Raw genomic sequence first — 24,728 nt, 5'->3', positions numbered from 1 at the left:
ATTTGACTGCCCAGTTTTAGGAGAACAGAGGTAGTCAGAACTACTGTACAAAAAGTTTAAATCGTTGACATCAGTAATAGATTTTAATGTCTGGACTGATATGAAATGCTCTCATGAGTGGTCCTATTTACTTTTTTGAATAAAATTTTAAGTTTTTCATAGTATAATTCTACCTAACCTCTGATACAGAAACAAACAATTCATTTAAAATACGTCAATTCCACTTCTGCTTCTAGTCCTTGGCTTAAATTTTTTTAAGCAAGGTGGGGGGTGGTAAATAAATTTATTTTCTACTTAATTAGGTTTTAAACTATCTTAGGTTTTACATTTCAAAAGACAGTTTTATTCATTATCTTTATATTCTGACACATCTAATCAAAATATTGTTAGCTTTGAGGAGAGATGTGTAAAAAAGAACTGCAATTCATGACCTTGATGGTTCTTATTCCCTGCTGTGGACATTGTCCAGTGGTTTTCTTTAACCATGGCATATATATGTATTCATGTTCACATTCAAATAATATGTGCACATACATATGTATGATATGATAAACTGTTTGTCTAGTTTCCTTAGTCTTGGAATGTTCAAAGGTTGATGAGGGGCTGCTAGCACTTGATTTTGTGAGCCTTAAATACTCAACCAATAGAAATGAGCTTTAGACATGATGACTAGTCTAGGGGTAAAAGGTTATGCTGATTATTTAATCTAGTTCTGTAGTCTCAGAAGACCTAGGCGTGTTAGCTTAATCACAAATGATGCTCTTTTGCGTGCACATATGCATGTGTGTGTGTGTGTGTGTGTGCGTGTGTGTGCACGTGCATGAATAATCCTGGAAGATGATAAATGAAATGGCTCTGGGTCAAATAATAGGGCCGACCCACACATACCCAGATTCATCAGACAGATCGTACATATTCTAACTTTCCAAGGAATCCTTTAAAATTAAATACAGCCCTTCAGCTTGGAGCAATTATTCAGTCATGGCAAGATTAATTCTGAATTTTGTTCTTCAGGAAAGAAACCATTTTTATTCTGTCCTGATTACAGATCATTAATACAGCTGATGAATATCTGTACCTTTCTCAAGTGCAAGAAGCTCCATTTAAGGGAAATTCAGATAGATACAATTTAACTACATTTAATATTCAAAAGATAGTATTGATATAGCTTGTGAATGGTTACAAGATTTAGCTTTCTTCAGGTCCATTTGAGAATAATGTAATAATGTTCTTCACCAAAGAAAGCAGGAACCAAGGAAGAAATCACAAAGTTAGTAAAAATTAGTGTAATGAGAATTTTAAAATATGCTCTAAGAAGCACTTATATATGGTTGAATGTACTCCAAGATTATTAATTTTTTAATTTTGGTAAAGTGATAAAAAGATGTTATGTTGTAAAACATGCACTCTGTTAAGTGCTTACATGGAGATGTTTTATTACCAAGCACCCTTAGGGTACTCTCATCCTTTGGCTCTCTATGTGAGAAGCCCTTGCCCGTAATGCTTCTCATTGGTTGTTATTTGAGGTGAAATCCCACCAGCCCTCTGGGGTGCTGGAATGCATTACCTAGTGCAACTCTGGCTGCAGAAGCATCATAATTGATCCAAAACGACACCCAGGACAGAATTGTAATCAGTGTGGAAGGCATGTAGGTTTGCAAAATGAAGTAACCAATGTTTCTTTTTAGACGAAAACTTAGTGACAGTCGTGGGTATGCCCCTGAATGGAAAAAAATAAAAGAAAAAAATCAGATGGTCATTTGGTTGGCTCCATCTTCTTTCTCAGCACCCCTAGTACATCTGGGGGGAAACTTCTCACCTGTTGTGAACTCCACCTTCTTGGACACCATCTTGTAATCAACAATTGAAAACTGAGGGAGCTCAATTTTATTCACTCCTGTCACTGCGCCCTCTCCTCCATTCCAGTAAAACTCAATGTCATCAGTGGTGTAGCCATCTGAAATGAAGAAACAGCATAGTTAGATAGAGTTCAGTTGGCTAGAAATTCATTTTGAAGACAGTCGGGGACCTGAGAAAAAATTCCCAGTGATTGATGATAGGATGATGTGTTAAATCAGGACGACAAAAGAGATTTGTTGAGTGCTCTTTTTGATAGGTTGGTTGTGGTTGCATTGAGCAGATGGACACAGCTGGCCTTGGTGAACATAAGCTCTGTGATCATTCATTGATATCCACTATCACTGCTGCTTATTTACTCTCATTGTGTCTACCAATGTAGATTGGAGGATACCTGGATTCTAGGTGTTTTGGTGTAGAAGACTCTTAAGAGTGCCTTAGACTGCAAGGAGATCAAACCAGTCAATCCTAAAGGAAATCAACCCTGAATATTTATTGGAAGAACTGATGCTGAAGCTGAAGTGCCAATACTTTGGCCACTTGATGCAAAGATCCAACACAATGGAAAAGACTCTGATGCTGGGAAAGATTGAAGGCAAAAGGAGGAGAGAACAGAGGATGAGATGGTGAGATAGCATCACTGACTCCAGGGACATGAATTTGAGTACACTCCAGGAGATAGTGAAGGATAGATAGAAGAGCCTGGTGTGCTGCAGTCCCTGGGGTCACAAAGAGCTGGACACGACTTAGTGACTGAACAACATTTAATCACAACAAGTATAATAATAGAGCACATGTTTGTTAAGAGAGCAAAATAAAGGGATGAAGTATAATGAAAGAGCAAATTGGTACAGATCTGTTAAATGATCAAGACATTCAAGATAGCAGTCTCTTTAAAAAAAAATAAACTTAGGCAAGCTTCTATTTATATCTTTTGATTATGGCTAATATATATGTGAAAATTTTAGGAACCATATGATCTTTTGATGATATTTGTAACCCTTATGAGAGTGAGCTTTAAGTAATTTAAGGAGAATGTGAAGAGGATTATAGATTGTGGCAGAAGGGTCTATCCTGAAATCTATTCTCCCTTTATTTTTTGCTCCCACTTGCCAGTAGTCTATTTAAGGTTATTGAATAGACCATATATTATCATAGAATAGCTTGCATAAAAACAATGAATTGATATATCCAAAAGTCTAAAATTCGCTTAAAACATAGAGAAGGCTATATTTGTATCTTTCTATCTTCTAGAGACAAAGAGGATCTTTCTAAGTTTCTTTTCTTTTTTATTCAGTCCTTTTGTTTTCAGCCTATATTCTTATCTTCAAGCTCTGCACCGATATCCACCTATCCCAAAGACCTGCAGTTCTCCTCTCTTCAGAGTAGAAGCCTCTGGTCATGGAGTGGAGGCCTGGGACCTCCATGTGGGACCAGGAGCCTGGAGATTTGATTGCTTAGACTCTCTGCTTTTCTGTTAACAGTCCCACCTTCATCCCTCCTGCCAAAGCTATTTAATTAGGCAATTCCTGAGCTTTTTTTTATGGGAAGGGGTCTGTGTATAAATATGTTTACCTGATAAGTTTATTTTTTATTTATATTCACCTCAAATAAAAAAAGCATCAAATTCTTTTCCATTTAGAAAGGAGAGAACCAGGGACTAGAAGCTTAGGTACTTGGATGGGGGTTAGAACAGTGAGATTAAGGAGGAAAGCTGGGTGTGGGGATTTGTTGGGGCCTATTTAATGAAGACTGCTACCACTTGTGTGACTATTTAGAGTAACTGATGCTTTCACAGTCCTCTAATAAGATGTGTGTGTGTGTGTGCTAAGTCACTTTGCAACCCTATGGACCATAGCCTGCTAGGCTCCTCTGTCCATGGGATTCTTCAGGCAAGAATACTGGAGTGGGCTTCCATGCCTTCCTCCAGGGGATTTTCTAAACCCAGGGATCTAACCCATATCTCTTATGTCTCTTGCATTGGCAGGCAAATTCTTTACCACCAGCACCACCTGGGAAGCTCTTAATAAGATGTAACATGAACGTGTTAGTTGCTAAGTAGTGTCTGATTCTTTGCGATGCCATGGACTGTAGCCTGCCAGGTTCCTCTGTCCATGGAATTCTCTAGGCAACAATACTGGAGAGGACTGCCATTCCCCTCTCTAAGGGATCTTCCTGACCCAGGGATCAAACCTAGGTCTCTAGCATTGCAGTCAGATTCTTTACCATTTGAGCCATTCCCTTAATAAGAGTTAGAATTTTAAAAATGGAGAGATGACTACCTCTTGTGCATCAGTAGGGGAATGACAGCTTGCCTGGAGCCCACCATGCTTTCCACTTAGAACACTGTTTCCATTTAGGGGGCTCTGGCTATTGGGTCCAAACCCCAAGGGATATGCAAGAAAAACACAACAATATTTGTAAGAAAACCCAGTCATCCTAGGGAAGCAAAACAAGCAGAACATTCAAAATAGATGTCATCTCATGAGAAGAACCGTTGGAGAGAGCAGACAAGAGTGTGAACTTCTCATTTCCCACCCTTATTCAAAATTTGAGAACACATAAGGATATATGATTAGCATGGAAAAAGTTCCTTACTTCCTTGTTCTGAAACCCATAGGTTTTAATAAAAAAGTGTGTTAGATGAACTGACGAGAAGATGCCACTGATGAGGCCAGATTAGTGGCTTGGACGACAGTTTGAACAAATTACAGAGAAGTGGAAATAAGAATAGTGGGCATGAGTGAAAGAAGAAGAGGAGCTGTTACACATAAAACCAAAATACAAATTTCCCTGAATTTAACAACTAAATTATTTTGTCTATTGAGGGGCTCATTATATCAGGCAACCCTGATATCATTCCTGAACTCCAAGGTAAAATAATAAGTTTACAAACTTCCAGACACAGAATAGAGGGTGTTTTCACAGGAAAAGCTATTGGGCTTCAGAGATACAGCTTTAGAAAGGAAGGGATTATAGGATAACAATTCAGAACAGCTAGTGCAAAGGCAAAAGGGCAGCAACTCAGAGACTCAAGTGTCCCATTCTCTGCTGAAATACCACTTCCTTCAAAAGAAGACATATAAAGATCCGAGAACAATACCCAGGAACCTATCTGAGGAAACTATTCTACAGAGGACTCCAGTCAAACAAAGGAATCAGGATGGATAACTAGGATATCATCAGGGAAAGCACTTTGGAAACAGGGGGGAAGAATTTTAAGACAACTTTGCTCAAATCTATGGAAAGACATTTGAAAATTTGAATAAAACATAATTTTTTTATAAGAAAAGCATTCGCTAAAGCTTGAATCAGGAGAGATAGAAGATCAAAATACATGTATATGTGTGGCTGAGTCCCTTTGATGTCCATGGAAACTATCACAGCCATACTCCAATATAAAATAAAATAATTTAAACAAACAAACAAACAAACAAAAAGCTTGATGTTACCCCTTACAAACAAGCACCAGATTCCAACATTTAAGAACTGATAATTCTATTTCTACTTAAATAATTCCAAAGTATAAGCTGAGAATAAAAACTTCCAAATTATTTTCATAAACAGAACATATTAGTGAAACAAGATCCAGCAGGACATTAAATAACAATGCATAACATAATTAAATAAACAATACTTATTCCAGGAGTGCAAATGATTCAATATTAGAAAAATATAGTAATAATATTAACAGATCTAAGGAGAAAAAAAGCATATGATTATATACACAGGTGCTAAAAAGGCATTTGACAAAATTTAATAGCCAGTCTGTTTTTTTTTAATTTTTAATTTTTTTAATAAAACAAACAACACCACCCAATAAATATGACTATATGGATATTTCCATAATGTGGTAAGATATAACTTTCTCAGTCTCAAAACCAGAATCATGTTTATTGTGGAAATAGTGGACTATTCCCATGAAAGTTAAGAACAAAATAAGAGTGTCCACTGTCATTGCTATTATTTTTAACATTGTTATGGAAAAACTAGCCGTTAAGTAAGTGAATAAAAATTTTGAACTATAAAGTTGGAAAATTGCTGGTTAAAGTATTAAGATTAATTATACAATTGCATATCCAGTAAGCCCTAAAGAATTAACTGAATGACTATTACAAACAATAGAATTAGTATGATTATGGGGTACAAAATTACTACACAGAAATGATTGGTTTTCATATATAAAAACAAAAATTTACAATGACTGTTTTTAAAACAGAGACAAGAAATATCTAGTAATAAACTTAGAAACAGGCAAGACTTACATAAAGCAATATTTGAAACACTTTTGAAAAGCACAAAGGAAGCCTTGAACAAATAAAAAGGCATACCATATTTCAAATAGGAAGACACAACAGCATAAGTTCATTTATACTTTAATGTGATTGCCTAGTAATACCAATGGGCTTTATTTTGTGTGTGGGGGGTGGAACTAGACAAAAGCGATTCTAAAATTAAAATAAACAGATTAGACCATCTAAGACAACTGTAAAAATTAAGACTCTTGACTTCGTGCTACTAACAGCTTGACAACCAGGCACAAACCTACGTGTGTGTTACTCATTGGATGAGTAGGTATTTACTGAGTGCAGACTATGTGCTGGGAATGGAAAGTTACCATGGTTACAGTAGTGAATAAAACTGACCTGGCTCCTGCCCTCTTGGAGATTGCATATTTCATGTAAAATGTAACATATTTCACCACAAAATTCCTTTCTGAATCTGTGTGGATTGGCTTCCTTTAGTACATGTTCTAATATTTAGGAAAGCTAAAAACTACAGTTCCCAAGGTAAAGATATAGGTACCCTTATTAAATGAATTTAAGTGATGGCAAAGGTGATATATTTGAGCATTCATTCTGGTGCAGCTCATACATTATAGAGAGGGCTCTGGAGCCAGGAATCCTGGTTTTAACTTTCTGTGGTTCTGGAATCAACATGATGGCGGAAGCTACCTGATCATCAGCTTCCTGACTGTAGTGAAGCGCTCATTCCCCATGGTAGGGCCAGTCTGCACCGTGGTGCTGGGAGTCATTTCTAGTTGCCTGGGCTAGACTAGCCTACTACTGTTTTTTAATTTGGTAAGCAGCATTTCCTTATTAAATTTCTTTCTGCTTGTTGCCAAATGGGCTTCTATAACAATTCTGCAACAAAAATCTAGATCTATACATTGTCTTTCTCTTCTAGGGAAGATTTCCTCCAGATTTGGGATTACCAGAGCTTTCCATTAAAACCTCTGCTGTGGCCTCTGCTGGTCATTCATTCGCTGTTTCTATGTCTCACATCCTGCTTTCTAAACTCTGTTCTGTACCTCGGGGGTGGACTCTCCGTCTCTCTTGCTTCCCTCAGATGCCCCTAGGAAGAATGGGCTGAAGACTAGAAGGTAAAAGGGGAAGGAAAGGCCCTTGATTCTGTCTCTGACAAGGTGGCAGTGTTGCTGTTGCTGGCAATCACTGCTGGGACAGTGGGGGTGATTCCAGACTCTCACGGCACCTCTTTTGGCACCTCCACAAACAGCCAGGACAGCATTTCTAATAGGATCCAACAGATTTAGGCTCATGGGCGCTTGCTTCTGGCTTTTGCTCCCTTAACACTCTTTTCTATTTTCTCTCTTGCTTTTCCAGCTCTTCCAGTCTTTGTGATCAGTTCTCTCTATTAAGTTCCCCTTTTTAAAAATTAATTAATTTATTTTGGAACTAATTTCCTTACAATATCGTAGTGGTTTTTGCCATACATCGACATGAATCAGCCATGGTTGTACATGTGTCCCCCATCCTGTACCCCCCCCTCCACCTCCCTCCCCATCCCATCCCTCAGGGTTGTCCCAGTGCACCAGCTTTGAGTGCCCTGTTTCATGCATTGAACTTGGACTGGTCATCTATTTCACATGTGATAATACCCATGTTTCAATGCTATTCTCTGAAATCATCTCACCCGCAACTTCTCCCACAGAGTCCAAAAGTCTGTCCTTATATCTGTGTTTCTTTTGCTGTCTAGCATGTAGGGTCATCGTTACCATCTTTCTAAATTCCATATATATGCATTAATATACTGTATTGGTGTTTTCCTTTCTGACTTACTTCACTCTGTATAATAGGCTCCAGTTCCATCTACCTCATTCCCTTTTTGAAAAACCTTGAGTGGTTTCTGCTTTCCCACTGAGTTTCTGTCAACACATAGTACATCTTATTGTACAAATATTTTATCTGTTTACATAGTTTTGTATTTATCTCTGCCTTTTATCTCCTCCATCTCTCATTATATTATGTACTTTTTGAAAACAAAGACCTTCTTTTATTCATTAAAGCAATTCTCAAATCCTAGAACATATTTTGCCCATAGTTATGCATCCAATATATGTATTTGTGAATAAATGAATTTATGAATGCTGTTTGCTGCTTAGGGGGTCTGAATTTATTGTCTCAAACTGGTAACCTGATATATAATTTATTTGGTAGCATTCGTGAGCCTGATACACTCTTGATTACAGTGATTCTGCCTACAGGAGCCTTACAGGTGGGTCTGGGCCCCAAGGAAATAGAAAAAGCTGCTTATTAATTTTAGGCTTATTGAGTAACTAGGTGATAAATTACAACCTCAGACTGATCTTCAAGTTGTGGGATTCTATGGGAGAAATATGTAAGCAATATCTAGAGGTGAAGGACCAGAGATGGTTCAGTGTGGGATTGAGAGGGCAGAAGATAGTAGTGAGCTGAGAACTTCTCATTGCCCCCTCTTCTGCAGAGCAGCAGAACCCTTCAGTGCCATGCCCAATAGCAGAGCAGGAGTATGGCTGTCAATCACTGTGACTTTTAATAGCATTTAATGATTTATACAGTTAGTGGTCTGGGTCTGTATTCCCAAGCTCACTTGACTTTGTTTAACTAAAACCTCGTAGGCTTAGTGTTCAAGGCACTGAGATAATTACAGATGATTTGGGGGAAAAATAATGCTCACTCCATTTTAGGTACAAGTGTGAGTGAGTGAGTTCTCATGGGAACAATAATGGCAGCTGGATCCAAAGGAAAAAAGAGAGGCCTAGAAATAAACTATTATTCAAAGATTACACAAGAACATTTTGCCACAGAAAGCGAACATCAATTTACTCACACCCAAACAACCTATTTACCAAAGGTTCCCTTTATGAACCAGTGACTTCACACAGTGTCTCAAAGCCTGAACACTTGGATACCAAGGATATTGTTTCCTAGCAACAATAACTACACAGAAGCTCTCAAAATTTCCTCTCAGTCCCTGGGGACTTCTTAGTGGTGCAGAAAGTACAGATAAAATTAAGTTGATGTCAGTGGATAAAGATGCAGGGAGCTAGTATAAATGTCCAAGGAACTGGTTGCTAGTATTTCTCTTCACTTCTTGAAACACTCTATTTTGGATGCATTTTCTAACTTGGAAATAAAAATTACTCCCTGCTGTGCTTAATAGAGCTGGGAGGATGGTCTGAAATTGTACTGAACTGTGTTTTAGAGAATAGAGAGATTTCAGCTTCTAATCCACAAGTGGACATAAGTGAATATATTTTCCTCTGTGGTGTGGCCACAGCCTTATCACAAGTTTCACAGTGTGAGGTTTGATTGGTTTAAGCCAATTGTTAAAACTCCATCATCCTCTTTGCTATGGTGATTGGCTCAGGGTTAAGCAATAAGTCACGTCTAAAACAATTAGGTTATAGCAGTCTCCTGGTCACCTTTTTTGCTTGGAAATAGGCCTGTGACCCAAGTTGGTCCTGTCCTAGAGAAAGCTAGGAATTGTGTTTAAAAGTTGGAGGAGAGAAGTTCTCTCTTTCTCTTTTAGCTGTAGGTAAACAAGAAATGCTCAGTGGAGGGAGGCCAGTCTAGCTATAAAAGCTGGTTTCTTCCCTTCTTGTTTATGCCAGTCATTATTAGCACCTAATTGAAATCACTCATGATCAAGATTTTAGTTGACCTATTGAAATAGATTTAGTAGTCTGCCCCTCTCTATTATCTTCCACATGAAGGCCAAAATATTAGGAATTTATCAATATCTCTGGTCTAGGAGCTGTGTAGATCCTTCCTATTACAAAGTTATTAGATATTTGTAATGGTGCATCTCTGAAGCAGATAAAAAACCTGTCTCTGTTCTTAGTCGCTCGCTCAGTCAGGTCCAACTCTTTGCAACCCCATGGACCATAGCCTGCCAGGTTCCTCTGTCCATGGGCAAAATTGCTTAAGTGGGTTTCCATGACCTCCTCCAAGGGATCTTCCCAACCCAGGAATTGAACCCAGGTCTCTCATACTGCAGGCAGATTCTTTACCATCTAAACCACTAGAAAGCTAGTTGGATCTAATCCTTTAAGTGGCTCCAAGTCTATTGTAGCACTTACTCTAAAGGCTACTTGGGATTCTTTTCTCACTTATCTCTGTATCCTAAGAAGCAGTAAAGCAATCAGGGAAGCCAGATTTTTAAAGCATTCTCACAAGTATTAAGAAACTGTAGGTACAAATCTAGGCAACAAGCCACTTTCTAAGTGACTCCTTCCTGATGACTCACCATTTGAGTGGTCATCCTGTCCCTAGGGATGGCTCTCTTGCTATTTTCTTAGTCAACTCAACATTTAATTAGATTTCTAGGTAATCATTAGAAAATATGTCTGTATAATAAGTAAAAATTCATCTTTTCTGAGAGCATTCACCATCTGATCTTTATCTACCCCTTGTGCCAATAGAAAACAAGCCAAGTACATTTCTTACATGGCAGTACCTCTTATGTTTGAGCACACATCTTGTCATCCCTTTCATTGTTTCCTTCTTTAGGTTCTGGTCCTCCCCAGGATATACTCAACCTATGAAACGTTTCCTCTCAGTAGTTCCCAGGTTGCTGATATACTCCTTGAACCATGGGAACCCCAACTGAGGGGTGGCCATGTCTACCTCATCCCTTACCCCTCCTTTTGCATTATCTGGCAACTTTTCGTGTTGAACTGACTCACCCCCAAGATTAAACCTGCCCTGGTCATTGAGCCACTCCTGAGTGATTTAGAAATTTAGCAGCATCAGATTTGGAATTATGTCACTTCCTTAGATTTGAAATCTTCAAGTCTAGGGTTGTCTGCTGGTTTCTTAAGCATTCCTTGAGAGACCCTCCACTATTTCCAGCCAGATATAAGATGCACAAGAAGCAGAGTCAGGATTCTCAGTCTTCTCATGCTGGTCAAACCTGGCCAGTTCCTATGTTTGCCCACTGTGTAAATTTCAAGAATGACTTTCCAAAAGACCTGTTCCTTCATAACTGATTGTTTAATACTGCATAATCCATTAATGTGGTCTATACTTGGTCATCCCCTTTTAAAGCCTTTTAGATCCCAAGTACCTTGGCTTTTAGAGACAGCTTCTCACTTTATTTTCAATATATTAAAATGTATTCACATTCTATGTTAAACTTAATTTATGTGTCACTAATAAAAGTACTAATAAAAAAATAAAATCACTAGAACATTCAGGTAGGACCTAAATCAAATCCCTTATGATTATACACTGGAAATGAGAAATAGATTTAAGGGACTAGATCTGATAGACAGAGTGCCTGATGAACTATGGATGGAAGTTCGTGACATTGTACAGGAGACAGGGATCAAGACCATCCCCAAGAAAAAGAAATGCAAAAAAGTAAAACGGCTGTCTGAGGAGGCCTTACAAATAGCTGTGAAAAGAAGAGAAGCGAAAAGCAAAGGAGAAAAGGAAAGATATACCCCATTTGAATGCAGAGTTCCAAAGAATAACAAGGAGAGATAAGAAAGCCTTCCTCAGTGATCAGGGCAAAGAAATAGAGGAAAAGAACAGAATGGGAAAGACTAGAGATCTCTTCAAGAAAATTAGAGATACCAAGGGAACATTTCATGCAAAGATGGGCTTGATAAAGGACAGAAATGGTATGGACCTAACAGAAGCAGAAGATATTAAGAAGAGGTGGCAAGAATACACAGAAGAACTATGAAAAAAAGATCTTCATCAACCAGATAATCATGATGGTGTGATCACTCACTTAGAACCAGACATCCTGGATGTGAAGGCAAGTGGGCCTTAGGAAGTATCACTATGAACAAAGCTAGTGGAGCTGATGGAATTCCAGTTGAGCTATTTCAAATCCTAAAAGATGATGCTGTGAAAGTGCTGCACTCAATATGTCAGCAAATTTAGAAAACTCAGCAGTGGCCACAGGACTGGAAAAGGTCAGTTTTCATTCCAATCCCAAAGAAAGGCAATGCCAAAGAATGCTCAAACTATCCCGCAATTGCACTCATCTCACATGCTAGCAAAGTAATGCTCAAATTCGCCAAGCCAGGCTTCAACAATACATGAACCGAGAGCTTCCAGATGTTCAAGCTAGATTTAGAAAAGGCAGAGGAACCAGAGAACAAGTTGCCAACATCTGTTGGATTATCAAAAAAGCAAGAGAACTCCAGAAAAACATCTATTTCTGCTTTATTGACTACGCCAAAGCCTTTCTGTGGATCACCACATACTGTGGAAAATTCTGAAAGAGATGGGAATACCAGACCACCTGACCTGCCTCCTGAGAAATCTGTATGAAGGTCAGGAAGCAACAGTTAGAAGTGGACATGGAACAACAGACTGGTTTCAAATAGGGAAAGGGGTACGTCAAGGCTGTCTATTGTCACCCTGCTTATTTAACTTATAGGCAGAGTACATCATGAGAAACGCTGGGCTGGATGAAGCACAAGCTGGAATCAAGATTGCAGGGAGAAATATCAGTAACCTCAGATATGTAGATGACACCACCCTTATGGCAGAAAGTGAAGAAGAACTAAACAGCCTCTTGTTGAAAGTGAAAGAGGAGAGTGAAAAAGTTGGCTTAAAGCTCAACATGCAGAAAACTAAGATCATGGAATCCAGCCCCATCACTTCATGGCAAATAAATGGAAAAACAGTGGAAACAGTGTCAGACTTTATTTTTGGGGGCTCCAAAATCACTGCAGATGGTGATTGCAGCCATGAAATTAAAAGATGCTTACCCCTTGAAAGAAAAGTTATGACCAACCTAGACAGTATAGTAAAAAGCAGAGACATTACTTTTCCAGCAAAGGTCCATCTAGTCAAGGCAATGGTTTTTACAGTATTCATGTATGGATTGAGAGTTGAACTATAAAGAAAGCTGAGCACTGACGAATTGATGCTTTTGAACTGTGGTGTTGGAGAAGACTCTCGAGAGTCCCTTGGACTATGAGGAGATCCAACCAGTCCATCCTAAAGATCAGTCCTGGGTGTTTATTGGAAGGACTGATGTTGAAGCTGAAACTCCAATACTTTGACCACCTGATGTGAAGAGCTGACTCATTTGAAAAGACCCTGATGCTGTGAAAGATTGAAGGCAGGAGGAGAAGGGGATGACAGAGGATGAGATGGTTGGATGGTATCACCAACTCAATGGGATATGAGTTTGAGTAAACTCCGGGAGTTGCTGATGGACAGGGAGGCCTGGCATGATGCAGTCCATGGGGTCACTAAGAGTCAGTCCATGGGGCTGCAAAGAGTTGGACACAACTGAGTGACTTTCACTTTCACTTTTCCTTAATGTATTTTGGATCCAATAATTTAAGATCGTTGATAAACTCATAGTATGTATACATTTTGCCTATAGTACTTCATGGTGAAATGATTTTGCTGGAGCCTAGATACCAACTGGGCTCTAGTACACTGCCTAAGCTCCCCTTCTATGCTTTCTTTATTTGAAATACGTCCAGTTTCTCCTAAATTTACCACTGGTGGGAATTCTGCTGCCATCATCAGATCTTCTGATCTTGACTGTGGCCTGTCCTGACTCTAAACTGGCCCCGACCTGGAATTTCTCAAGATGAAATTGTCTGGCAGGTTGGACTGCATGCTCTAGCCATCCCCATGGGTTATTCAGGTGCCCTCTCTGAGGCTGAGCCTGTCTGACCCTGTCTGACCTCTTTCCCCTACGATTTTTTCTAGCCTCATATTGATGAAGTTCGTACATGCTTTCCGCCTTACCTGTCCAAATCACAGTATTCTTGGTATAGCTAGCTAGCAAAGAGCAATACTTTTCTTATTCTAGTCACCTGTTAAAGCAGCACAAGTTTAAACGAGCTTTTTGACAGTCACATTATTTTTTTCCTTTGGATTCAAACACAGGATCTAATATCAGTTCAGTTCATTTCATTCGCTCAGTCATGTCCGACTCTTTGTGACCCCATGAATTGCAGCATGCCAGGCCTCCCTGTCCATCACCAACTCCCGGAGTTCACTCAGACTCACATCCATCGAGTCAGTGATGCCATCCAGCCATCTCATCCTCTGTCATCCCCTTCTCCTCCTGCCCCCAATCCCTCCCAGAATCAGAGTCTTCTCCAATGAGTCAACTCTCCGCATGAGCTGGCCAAAGTACTGGAGTTTCAGCTTTAGCATCATTCCTTCCAAAGAAATCCCAGGGTTGATCTCCCTCAAAATGGATCTAGTATAGTCTAATATAGTCCCCATTAAATTGATCTAATTCAATTTGACTTGCTGTTGAGACTTTAAAAAAAAAATTTTTATTTGCTCACCTGTGCTTCATGTTCTCTTCAAATTTGATAAACATGCCTTTTTATTATTCTCTTGATTAAGACAAATGTGGGATGTCAGAGACAAAGATAGAGCTCTGTTATAGTTTATTGGCAATGTTCCTTTAGATTGATATAAAAAATCTTTAATCAGCATTTTGCAGGGTGGCATCATCATCTATTCATTTAATATTCACCTAATGGTTTTAGCTTTGAGCCTGTATCTCCATATGTATCAGTGTCAAGTCTATTTTGACTTGTGTTTGGAGAAATCAAGCTGCTTCTGTGGATTACTGAGAACTTTTCTATGGGTTCCTGGGCTAGAATCCTTCCCAGACCGAATCAGCCTCATCAGCCTAAATGCCTTTGAATTTCTCTTTCTAACCTTCTGGAACATGGAGTGGTGTATTCCATTCTGTCAACACTAATACTTGTTTAGTGTACTAATGGTGTGTAGGCTCCTGATAATAACTTTCCCTTCACAATGCCCAGCTAATGGAGCTATATTGAATTAATATATGTGGGTGCATATGTTTTAGGCAAATTATTGGTTAAAGATCAGAATCAAGGTTACTGTATGGCCAAAATCACTGGTGAAGTAAAAGATAATCACACTTGGAAATGCTGAAATCTTACTATTAAGTGTTTGTCTTATGTGTTTTTTTTTTTTACCAGTGGAAGTTACTCAGTACAAACAACTACTAGCCATCTACATTTTATTGTCTTAATAGTCAAAGGAGAATATTTTATATCTCAAAAAATTCTTATCCATCTCTTTTTAACTTACATTAATTTCAATGTAGTTAATAGTGGTATCTCTTTATGTGCTGACAATGGATTTTTTATTTTAAAAATCTTATGTGGTGAATATATAAAAATCTTTTAAAAATAAAACCCCAGTAAATTATTTTTTTTTAATGTTCTAAAAAATGCCTAAATGTAAGTTCAAATCTGTGAAAATTATTTGTATGCCCTGTAGAGGGCAGTCAAGACCTTCCAGATTTATAGGCAGAGACAGGATATTGTCTGAACAGTTTATTATTTTCAATTGCAGAAGTTTTACATTTTTCCTGACTATTTTAGCTTTGGATCACTGATCCCACAAGGTTTTATTTTAAAATTCATTTATGTTAAATAACACTAGAACAATTCTGATTAATTTATCTAGTCACAGATTCATATTTTTAGCTAGAAATATCTATTTGTATTTGAATACATACAACTCTAATTGTTACTAGAATGACTATAACAAATGACTTGTTTTGGTATATTTAATGGTTAAGTTGTAATCTCACTACATCTTCAAAAGTACACCCTATGCTAGTTTAGCCATGCACATGAGTTAACAAACATTTATGTGTAGAAAATGGACCCATCCTTCACATATCTTATTATTATTATTATGCAACTGGTAGCAATAAAATGCATTGAACTAAAAATCAGCCTTCTATCAGGTCAAAGTTAATTTATATTAACTAACTTGCCTAGTTCCTAATTTCTTTTATCTATAAGCTATGTCTTTCAGTCTCATATACCATATCAATTACATTCAGACACCGTTTACTGTCTCATTCCATTCAGTTTCTAAATGATGCCTTCTACATTTGTGAATGAAGAGTATGTAGTCCCTGCCTGGATTTTCACAAATGTGTTGCACACAACATATAGTAATAAATATGAAGGCAATGGCACCCCACTCCAGTACTCTTGCCTAGAAAATCCCATGGATGGAGGAGCCTGGTAGGCTGCAGTCCATGGGGTCACTAAGAGTCGGACACGACTGAATGATTTCACTTTCACTTTTCACTTTCATGCATTGGAGAAGGAAATGGCAACCCACTCCAGTGTTCTTGCCTGGAGAATCTCAGGGACGGGACGGGGGAGCCTGGTGGGCTGCCGTCTGTGGGGTCGCACAGGGTCGGACACGGCTAAAGCGACTTAGCAGCAGCATAGTAGCCTTAGGAAGCATCACTATGAACAAAGCTAGTGGAGCTGATGGAATTCCAATTGAGCTGTTTCAAATCCTGAAAGATGATGCTATGAAAGTGCTGCACTCAATATGTCAGAAAATTTGGAAAACTCAGCAGTAGCCACAGGACTGGAAAAGGTCAGTTTTCATTCCAAACCCAAAGAAAGGCAATGCCAAAGAATGCTCTAACTACCCCACAATTGCACTCATCTTACATGCTAGCAAAGTAATGCTCAAATTCTCCAAGCTAGCCTTCAATTGTACATGAACTGAGAACATTCAGATGTTCAAGCTGGATTTAGAAAAGGCAGAGGAACCAGAGATCAAATGGCCAACATCCACTGAATCACAGAAAAAGCAAGAGAATTCCAGAAAAACATCTATTTCTGCTTCATTGACTATGCTAAAGCATTTGACTGTGTGGATCACAACAAACTGTGGGACATTCTTAAAAAGATGGGAATATCAGATCACCTTACCTGATTCCTGAGAAATCTGTGCAGGTCAAGAAGCAACAGTTAGAACAAGACATACAACAATAGACTGGTTCAAAAGTGGGAAAGGAGTACGTTAAGGCTGTATATTGTCATCCTGCTTATTTAATGTCTATGCAGAGTACAACATGCGAAATGCCAGGCTGGATGAAGCACAGGCTGGAATCAAGATTGCTGAGAGAAATATAAATAATCTCAGATATGCAGATGATAGAAAGTGAGGAGGAACCAAAAGCCTCTTGATGAAAGTGAAAGAGGAAGATGAAAAAGCTGGCTTAAAACCCAGCATTAAAAGAATAAAGATCATGGCATCTGGTCCCATCACTTCATGGCAAATCGATGTGGAAAAAATGGAAACAGTGACAGGCTTTATTTTCTCGGGCTTCAAAATCACTGCAGATGGTGACTGCAGCCATGAAATTAAAAGATGCTTTCTCCTTGGAAGAAAAGCTTTGACCAACTTAGACAGCTGTTAAAAAGAAGAGACATTACTGTGCTGACAAAGGTCCATCTACTCAAAGCTACGGTTTTTCCAGTAGTCATGTATGGATGTGAGAGTTGGACCATAAAGAAGGCTGAGAAACGAAGGATTGATGCTTTTGAACTGTGGTGTTGAAGAAGACTCTAAAGAGTCCCTTGTACTGCAAGGAGATCAAACCTAAAGGAAATCAATCCTAAATATTCATTGGAAGGACTGATGCTGAAGCTGAAGCTCCAATACTTTGGCTACCTGATGTGAAGAGCTGACTCTTTAGAAATAAGACCCTGATGCTGGGAAAGATTGAAGGCATGGGGAGATGGGGACGACTGAGGATGAGATGGTTGGATGTCATCATCGACTCAATGAACATGAGTTTGAGCAAGCCCCAGGAGTTGGTGAAGGACAGGGAAGCCTGGCATGCTGCAGTCCATGGGGTTGCAAAGAGTCAGACACAACTGAGTGACTGGACAACAACAACAACAACAACCAAGCTCTAGTGTCTAAAGGTGGTTGGTTTTATTTTCCAACAAGATAGCTTTTCTCTTGCAGTTCTCAACCATTTTTGAATATTCCGTGTTCTTTTGGATTTCCTTTAGGATCAAGTTGGATAGCTCTAGCAACTAGGAGGCCATGTGCTTTTGTGGCTCATAAACTATTATATGTTTTTGTATAATTTCTTGGCTTTTGAAATCCTTGTGAATAGAATGTTGAAGAGCTGACAGTTCACAGTTGTTTGTATCTACAATTTATCTGTGCTCATTCCCAAGTGCTAGATTGGTGTCATGGAGGTTATTGTGGTAGGCTTGTTGGGCACATTAATATCTGTGTTTTAAAAATTGCGTTGTGTCTGGGCATGATGGAAAAAAAAAAAACTATCAGATTAGTACTGGTTTTGCTGGAATTGATTTTTCACTCCCTGTAACTTGGCAGTTACACTGATGAAACATGTGGCTCGCTGCCATTTTTTTATGTTGAGGGTTTTATTTCTGATGTCCATGAAATAAGGAGATAGGCAAATATAAATTTATCTGTGAAGATGCTTGATGTAGAAGTCTGAGAACAGCAGTTAGGAAAGGGCATTGTTCTAATGTTATTGCCTTATCTCAGGCCAGGGAAGAAATACAGTGAGTATCATTTTCATTTTCAGAGGAGGGAAATGAAAGTACAGATTACCATGACCTGATTGGGAAAGCTGAATGCTTCCAAGTTTCTATCTGTGGAAAAGGGGCCAATAATCTGCTGTATCTGACTCATAGGGAAGGTAAAAAAGGTTGTTTTTGCAAAGTTACAGCTACAGAGTGCTTCTTAGAAGCAATCTATCTTCAAAATACTTAAAGCATTACACAGGCATCACCTGTTGCTTCTGGATAGGTTTGTAGCTTTGTTCTCAACCAAGGGTGGCTTCCTCTGCCAAGGGGACAGGTGGCGACAGGTGAAGGCATTTTGGCTGTCACAACTTGTGGGATGGATGCTACTAGCATCCAGTGACTAGAGGCCAGGGATGATGCTTGACGTTCTGCAAAAGTCAGGGCCGTGCTCTGCATGAATTAGCCAGCCCAGCATGCCAGTAATGCTGATATTGGGACACTTTGGTCCATAGCTAGAGGGTAGAATGTGGTTGGTAGAAGGTCATATTAAGACTATGGGGGAGGGGAGGGATGGATAGAGAGTTTGGGATCGACATGGATGCACTGCTATATTTAAAATGAATAACCAAAAGGATCTGCAGTATAGCACAGGGAACTCTGCTCAATATTATGTATTAATACTAACTTAGACTGGAAAAGAATATGAAAAGGAATTTCAAATTCTTCAATGCATGAAGTGAAAAGTGAAAGTGAAGTTGCTCAGTCAAGTCCGACTCTTAGTGACCCCATTGACCACAGCCTACCAGGCTCCTCCATCCATGGGATTTTCCAGGCAAGAGTACTAAGTGAGGTGCCATTGCCTTCTCGGCATATTATTAGCATATAGCTAATAATAAAGTTTCTTAAGAGGTAAAAAAAGAAAAAGCTATTTGTATTGATGATATGGCAATTGGTTCATAATTTACTTAGATTTCATTCTAAGCAGACAGATCTTTCATGAAAGGAAGATATAGATTTCTTTTGTCCTCAAATCACAAATAGAGTTTCTTATAATCTAAGGGCCTCAGGCCAAGACAGTAAGATTGTGGTTACATGCTACCGAGGGCTGGGTAGAGGGAAAATTGACCCTTGGGTAACCTGACTAACAAGCATGGCAAATTCTTGACTTCGGTTTAAAAGATACTAGCCTGAAAGAGGAGAAGTAAATGGCACCCCACTCCAGTACTCTTGCCTGGAAAATCCCATGGACGGAGAGGAGCCTGGTAGGCTGCAGTCCATGGGGTCGCGAAGAGTCGGACATGACTGAGCGACTTCACTTTCACTTTTCACTTTCATGCATTGGAGAAGGAAACGGCAACCCACTCCAGAGTTCTTGCCTGGAGAATCCCAGGGACTGGGGAGCCTGTTGGGCAGCTGCCTATGGGGTCGCACAGAGTCGGACACGACTGAAGCAACTTAGCAGCAGCAGCAGCAGCAGCAGCAGCCTGAAAGAAGGATGTCCATATACACAAACTTTCTGAAGAATTCTTTTTACCCTCAACTCTCCCAACACATAACATAATTTAAAGACACTTCAAGGAAGGGAACGGGGGAAAAGAGCAGAGAGGAAGGAAGAATCAGATGTGAATTTGGGAAGCCCCGGTTGCCTCTGCCCCTTCATGCTGGGTTCTGTGGTGGGGGTATGATGCTAGACAGCTGTTTTAAAGTTCTGGATAGGAGTAGAGCCTGTGCTTTATGCTGAAGGCAAGCAAGTATTGCAGAAAGCATTATTCATCCCACTATTTATGACAACAGTGCTTTGTTAAAGCGGCAGAGTGCTAGAGACAGCTCCATCTGAGTTTCTTGTGGGTTTTTAATAGCGGGAGAGGGTTGTGGTTGGGACATGTGCCCTGGGAGAAAACTTGTGGTCAAGAAAGACATCTCAGTGTTACCTCATTGGAAGGATAGAGCATGGACAGGGCTCGAAGACCCAGTTAAGTCTTGGGCACGTCGCTAGCACTGCAAGCGTTCTGTGGTACCTGGGCTGGCACCCACAGAATGCCTAGTTGCCATTAGAGTGGGACCTGATTTCATGTGTGGGCTGTGATGCAAACAGGAAAAGCTACCTCTGAGGTCAGAGGCTGGCCTAGGACCCAACGATGGAGCATGAAAGTAGAACAGCTCCTCTCTGACCCCCTGTGCAATGTACCCTAAGTACTTTCAGAGCTTAGGATCAGCCCCAGGGGGAGGAGTGACACAAAAGAGCGACACTGCCGACAGACCAAGTCACATCCCCTCCGCTCCCCTGGCATTTACTCTGGTGTCTTCCGAGCTCGCCGTCAACATCCAGGGAAGAGCAGGAAGAAAGAAACAGTCCTGGTGTTCCTGAGTCTACACCTGAGTGTCTGAAGAAGTGCTGAACTTGAGGGATTATGTAGAAATTATGAGAGTAATTTAAATTTAAAATAAATTTTTAAATTTATACAGTTTAAAATTAAATGGGTACATTTTAGTTTATAGATTGAAATTTTTACTTATATTAGCTGTATCTATGGTGGAAAAAAGTACAGAGATTACGAAGTCTAGCGTCTTGTTCCTACTCTACACAATATCTAAAGGCCACATTAGAACTTGAGCAAAAAGATGCACAGTTAGTTAGCATCTCATAAAACAACATAGCTGGGGCTGTAAGAGTGGAATGGGTGAAATTTTCTTCCCAAAGAATCTCCATTTAGATGTTTTCAATATTAGGAATTGGTGCTCAGTTTCCAGAAGTTCATGCTATCAAAATATGTATTTTAAAATTGTACTAGAAGAATCCTTTAGCATAGCCTTTTTTTATGCTACACTTTGGAATTTTTCAGCTGTACTTTGGTTTAACCCACATGATGCTGCCCAAAGGACCCTGAAACTGAAGATAATGGTGTCCACTGATCTAGATTGCTTTTAAGCAGGTACACTGGTTTTTAATTTTCATTCTAAAGGAAGTCTTTAGCTGGGTTATTTTTTCTAGAGGTGAAACCAGTCTATCCTCTTGAGAATTCTTTGAGAAATTCCATATCACATTCATCTTAAAACCCCAGAGCTTGCCTATTTGTTTCTTGTTGAAGATTACTTTTTACTAAAAAGTATTAGTAGGCAACTGTTTGTTGATACCTGATTAGATGTTCCATGAAGTAAGACCTTTTAATTCTGAGGCAAGCAATACATGTCATTCAACCCATTCAACAGCCAGTGAGGAAGACATTATTATCTCCATAGTAATCATTAGGATGCTGAGGTTTAGTCTGTTTAGGGAACACAGTCACAAACCATGTTAGGGCAGCATTTCTAAAATCTTTCTTCCCTACCACACTGCCTAGGTTCATTCTTGTTAATTTATACTACTAATTTATACTTCTGCTGCTGCTGCTGCTGCTAAATCGCTTCAGTCGTGTCTGACTCTGTGCGACCCCAGAGACGGCAGCCCACCAGGCTTCCCCATCCCTGGGATTCTCCAGGCAAGAACACTAGAGTGTGTTGCCATTGCCTTCTCCCATGCGTGAAAGTGAAAAGTGCAAGTGAAGTCATTCAGCCGTGTCCGACTCCTAGCGACCCCATGGACTGCAGCTTACTAGGCTTCTCCGTCCATGGGATTTTCCAGGCAAGAATACTGGAGTGGGATGCCATTGCTTTCTCTGAATTCATACTTCTAGTTATATGCTATAGAAAGAATGACTCTGTACCTTACTAGGTTGAAGCTTATGAAAGTGCTGATATTTGACCTTTTATGGACCAAAGCCAGCACTTTCATGCATGTAATCTTATTATAGTACAGCATGCAGTGGCTCAGCTCAGGTAAAAAAGTGTGAGTCTGTGGACTGGTTTTGATCTATTACCCCATTCGTATCTTAGATTGTAGTGCTAATCTGTAATCTTGAATAGAATGAGGAATTGAAAGATATGTGTAAGTCATTTTGAATCCATCACCGCAGAAGGAAAAGATGTCGGAGCAGTTCTTATGTGATGGAGAGAAACAGACATGGAATTCTGGTCTCAGCTCTGCCACTTACTGCTTCTGACCTCTCCTAAGGTGGAGCCATGCTGAATCTCAGCTACCTTTTCTGTGAAATGAGGCTAATCATAATGATCTCACAGAGATGTGATTACTGAAAGATTCAATTAAAAACAAAAGTGTTTATTGCATGCTTACTATGCCCAGGCATTGGGATGAGTTTTTGGTGTACACAGATCAATAAAATCTGTACTCTGCCTTTTATCCTAAAGGAGTTCATCACTATCAGAGATAAGAGAAATAAATAAATACAATATAATGTTAAAAGTGCTCAAATAATGGAATGTACAAAATATTACAGAAGCAGCAAGGAGGAAATGTAACAGTCAACCACTAGGGCAACTTGAGTGTGGAAAGCTCAAGTGTCATTCAGTTCAGTTCAGTTCAGTTGCTCAGTCACGTCCAACTCTCTGAGACCCCATGGACTGCAGCACGCCAGGCTTGCCTGTCCATCACCAACTCCTGGAGCTGCTCAAACTCATGTCCATCAAGTCAGTGATGCCATCCAACCATCTCATCCTCTATTGTCCCCTCTCTGCCTGACTTCAATCTTTCCAATGAGTTTTCCAGTGAGTCAGTTCTTCACATCAGGTGGCCAAAGTCTTGGAGCTTCACCTTTAGCATCAGTCTTTCCAATGAGTATTCAGGACTGATTTCCTTTAGGATGGACTGGTTGGATCTCCTTACGGTCCAAGGAACTCTTGAGAGTCTTTTCCAACACCACAGTCCAAAGGCATCAATCTTTCATCACTCAGGCTTCTCTGTGGTCCAACTTTTTACATCCACACATGAATACTGAAAAAACCATAGCTTTGACTAGACAGACCTTTGTTGGTAAAGTAATGTCTCTGCTTTTTAATATGCTGTCTAGGTTTCTCATAGCTTTTCTTCCAAGGAGCAAGTATCTTTTAATTTCATGGCTGCATTCACCATTTGCAGTGATTTTGAATGTTCATACTCTAATAAGCTTTTTACTAAATATTGGTTGAATAAATGAAGGATTCATGGACGTTGAGGAAGAAGATTGGGAAGAAAACTTTTCTTTGCCTCTTTCATATCCTCGCTGTCCTCTCACTAGTCAAATCATGTCAGCCTAACTGGTGTCTCTCTCCTCCTCTCATGAACTTCTTTCTGCAATAGCTTGTTTTATGTTTTATGGTAATTCAACAAAGAAGAAAAATGTATTCCTGGTATGATTTTAAACTGGCAAGACTGGAAAATACTTCCAATGCACAGCAAAGAAAACAAAAGAACAAAAAAGGCAACCTACAGGATGGAAGAAAATATTTACAAATCATATATCTGGATAAGGGGTTAATATCCAAAATATACAAGGAATTCATACAACTCAATAGCAAAATGCCAAATAATCCAATTTAAAAACTGTGCAATGAATCTGAATATACATTTTCTCATGACATAGAATTGGCTAACATATATATGAACATGTGTTCAACATCATTCATTATCAGGGAATCACAAATCAAAATCACAAGGACATACCACCTCATACCTGTTAGAATAGCTTTTATCAAAAAGAAAGATACATTTTGGTGAGGATGTGGGGGGGAGAAAAGAACTCTTGTGCACTGTTTATGGGAAAGTATATTGATATGTATGATATGGAAAATATTATGGAGTTTTCTCAAAAAATTAAAAAAAAAGAAAATACCTTACAATCCAGAAATTTCACTTTCAGGTATTATCCAAAGCAGATGAGCTCATTATCTCAAAGGGATATCTGCATTCCCATGTTCATTGTACACACACACACACGTACCTAGATACTGTTTGCCATTTGTGAGCACAGGATGAACCTGCTAGATATTATGCTAAATGAAATAATGACAAAGGAAGACAAATATCACCTGATCTCACATGTGGAATTAATGGCTTAATTCCGAAATCAACTGGGCCCTTTTAATCTTCTATCTTACCTGATCTCTTAGGTGTACTTATTGTTGCTGATTACTTTCTCTCAGAACCTCACCTTTTCTCAGTTTTTTGAAAGAACATTTCTGCTCTCTTCTTGTCTGTCTCTGACAGTTTCTCTCCCTTTTGGGGTTTTCTCTCAAATCAAAAACTGTGATCATCCTTAGAGAATATCCTAGTCTTCCTGGGTAGTGCTTCCGCTCTTGGTTTTAACTACTGATAATGATTCCTAAGCCTTAAATATTTCTAGGATATAATTCTCGTTTGAGACGTAGACTTCAAATTTCCCACAATCCACCTGTCATCCTCAGATGA

At 39.3% G+C, this 24,728-nt stretch overlaps 1 protein-coding gene across 1 annotated transcript in view; it reads right to left on the bottom strand.

Moving 5' to 3' along the window:
* Nucleotides 1-24,728, bottom strand: part of GABRB1 (gamma-aminobutyric acid type A receptor subunit beta1) — a 434,698-nt gene that overhangs the window by 19,811 nt on the left and 390,159 nt on the right. The window contains exons 6-7 of the mRNA XM_052642080.1: nt 1,820-1,957; nt 1,568-1,720 (exon numbers count right to left, since the gene is read on the bottom strand). Coding sequence (XP_052498040.1) covers nt 1,568-1,720; nt 1,820-1,957 — 291 coding nt within the window. The remainder of the gene's footprint in view (nt 1-1,567; nt 1,721-1,819; nt 1,958-24,728) is intronic.

The sequence above is a fragment of the Budorcas taxicolor genome, chromosome 6, assembly GCF_023091745.1.
Source record: "Budorcas taxicolor isolate Tak-1 chromosome 6, Takin1.1, whole genome shotgun sequence".
Lineage (NCBI taxonomy): Eukaryota > Metazoa > Chordata > Mammalia > Artiodactyla > Bovidae > Budorcas > Budorcas taxicolor.
The sequence above is the reverse complement of the archived record's forward strand: the minus strand, read 5'-3'. Positions and strand labels throughout refer to the sequence as shown.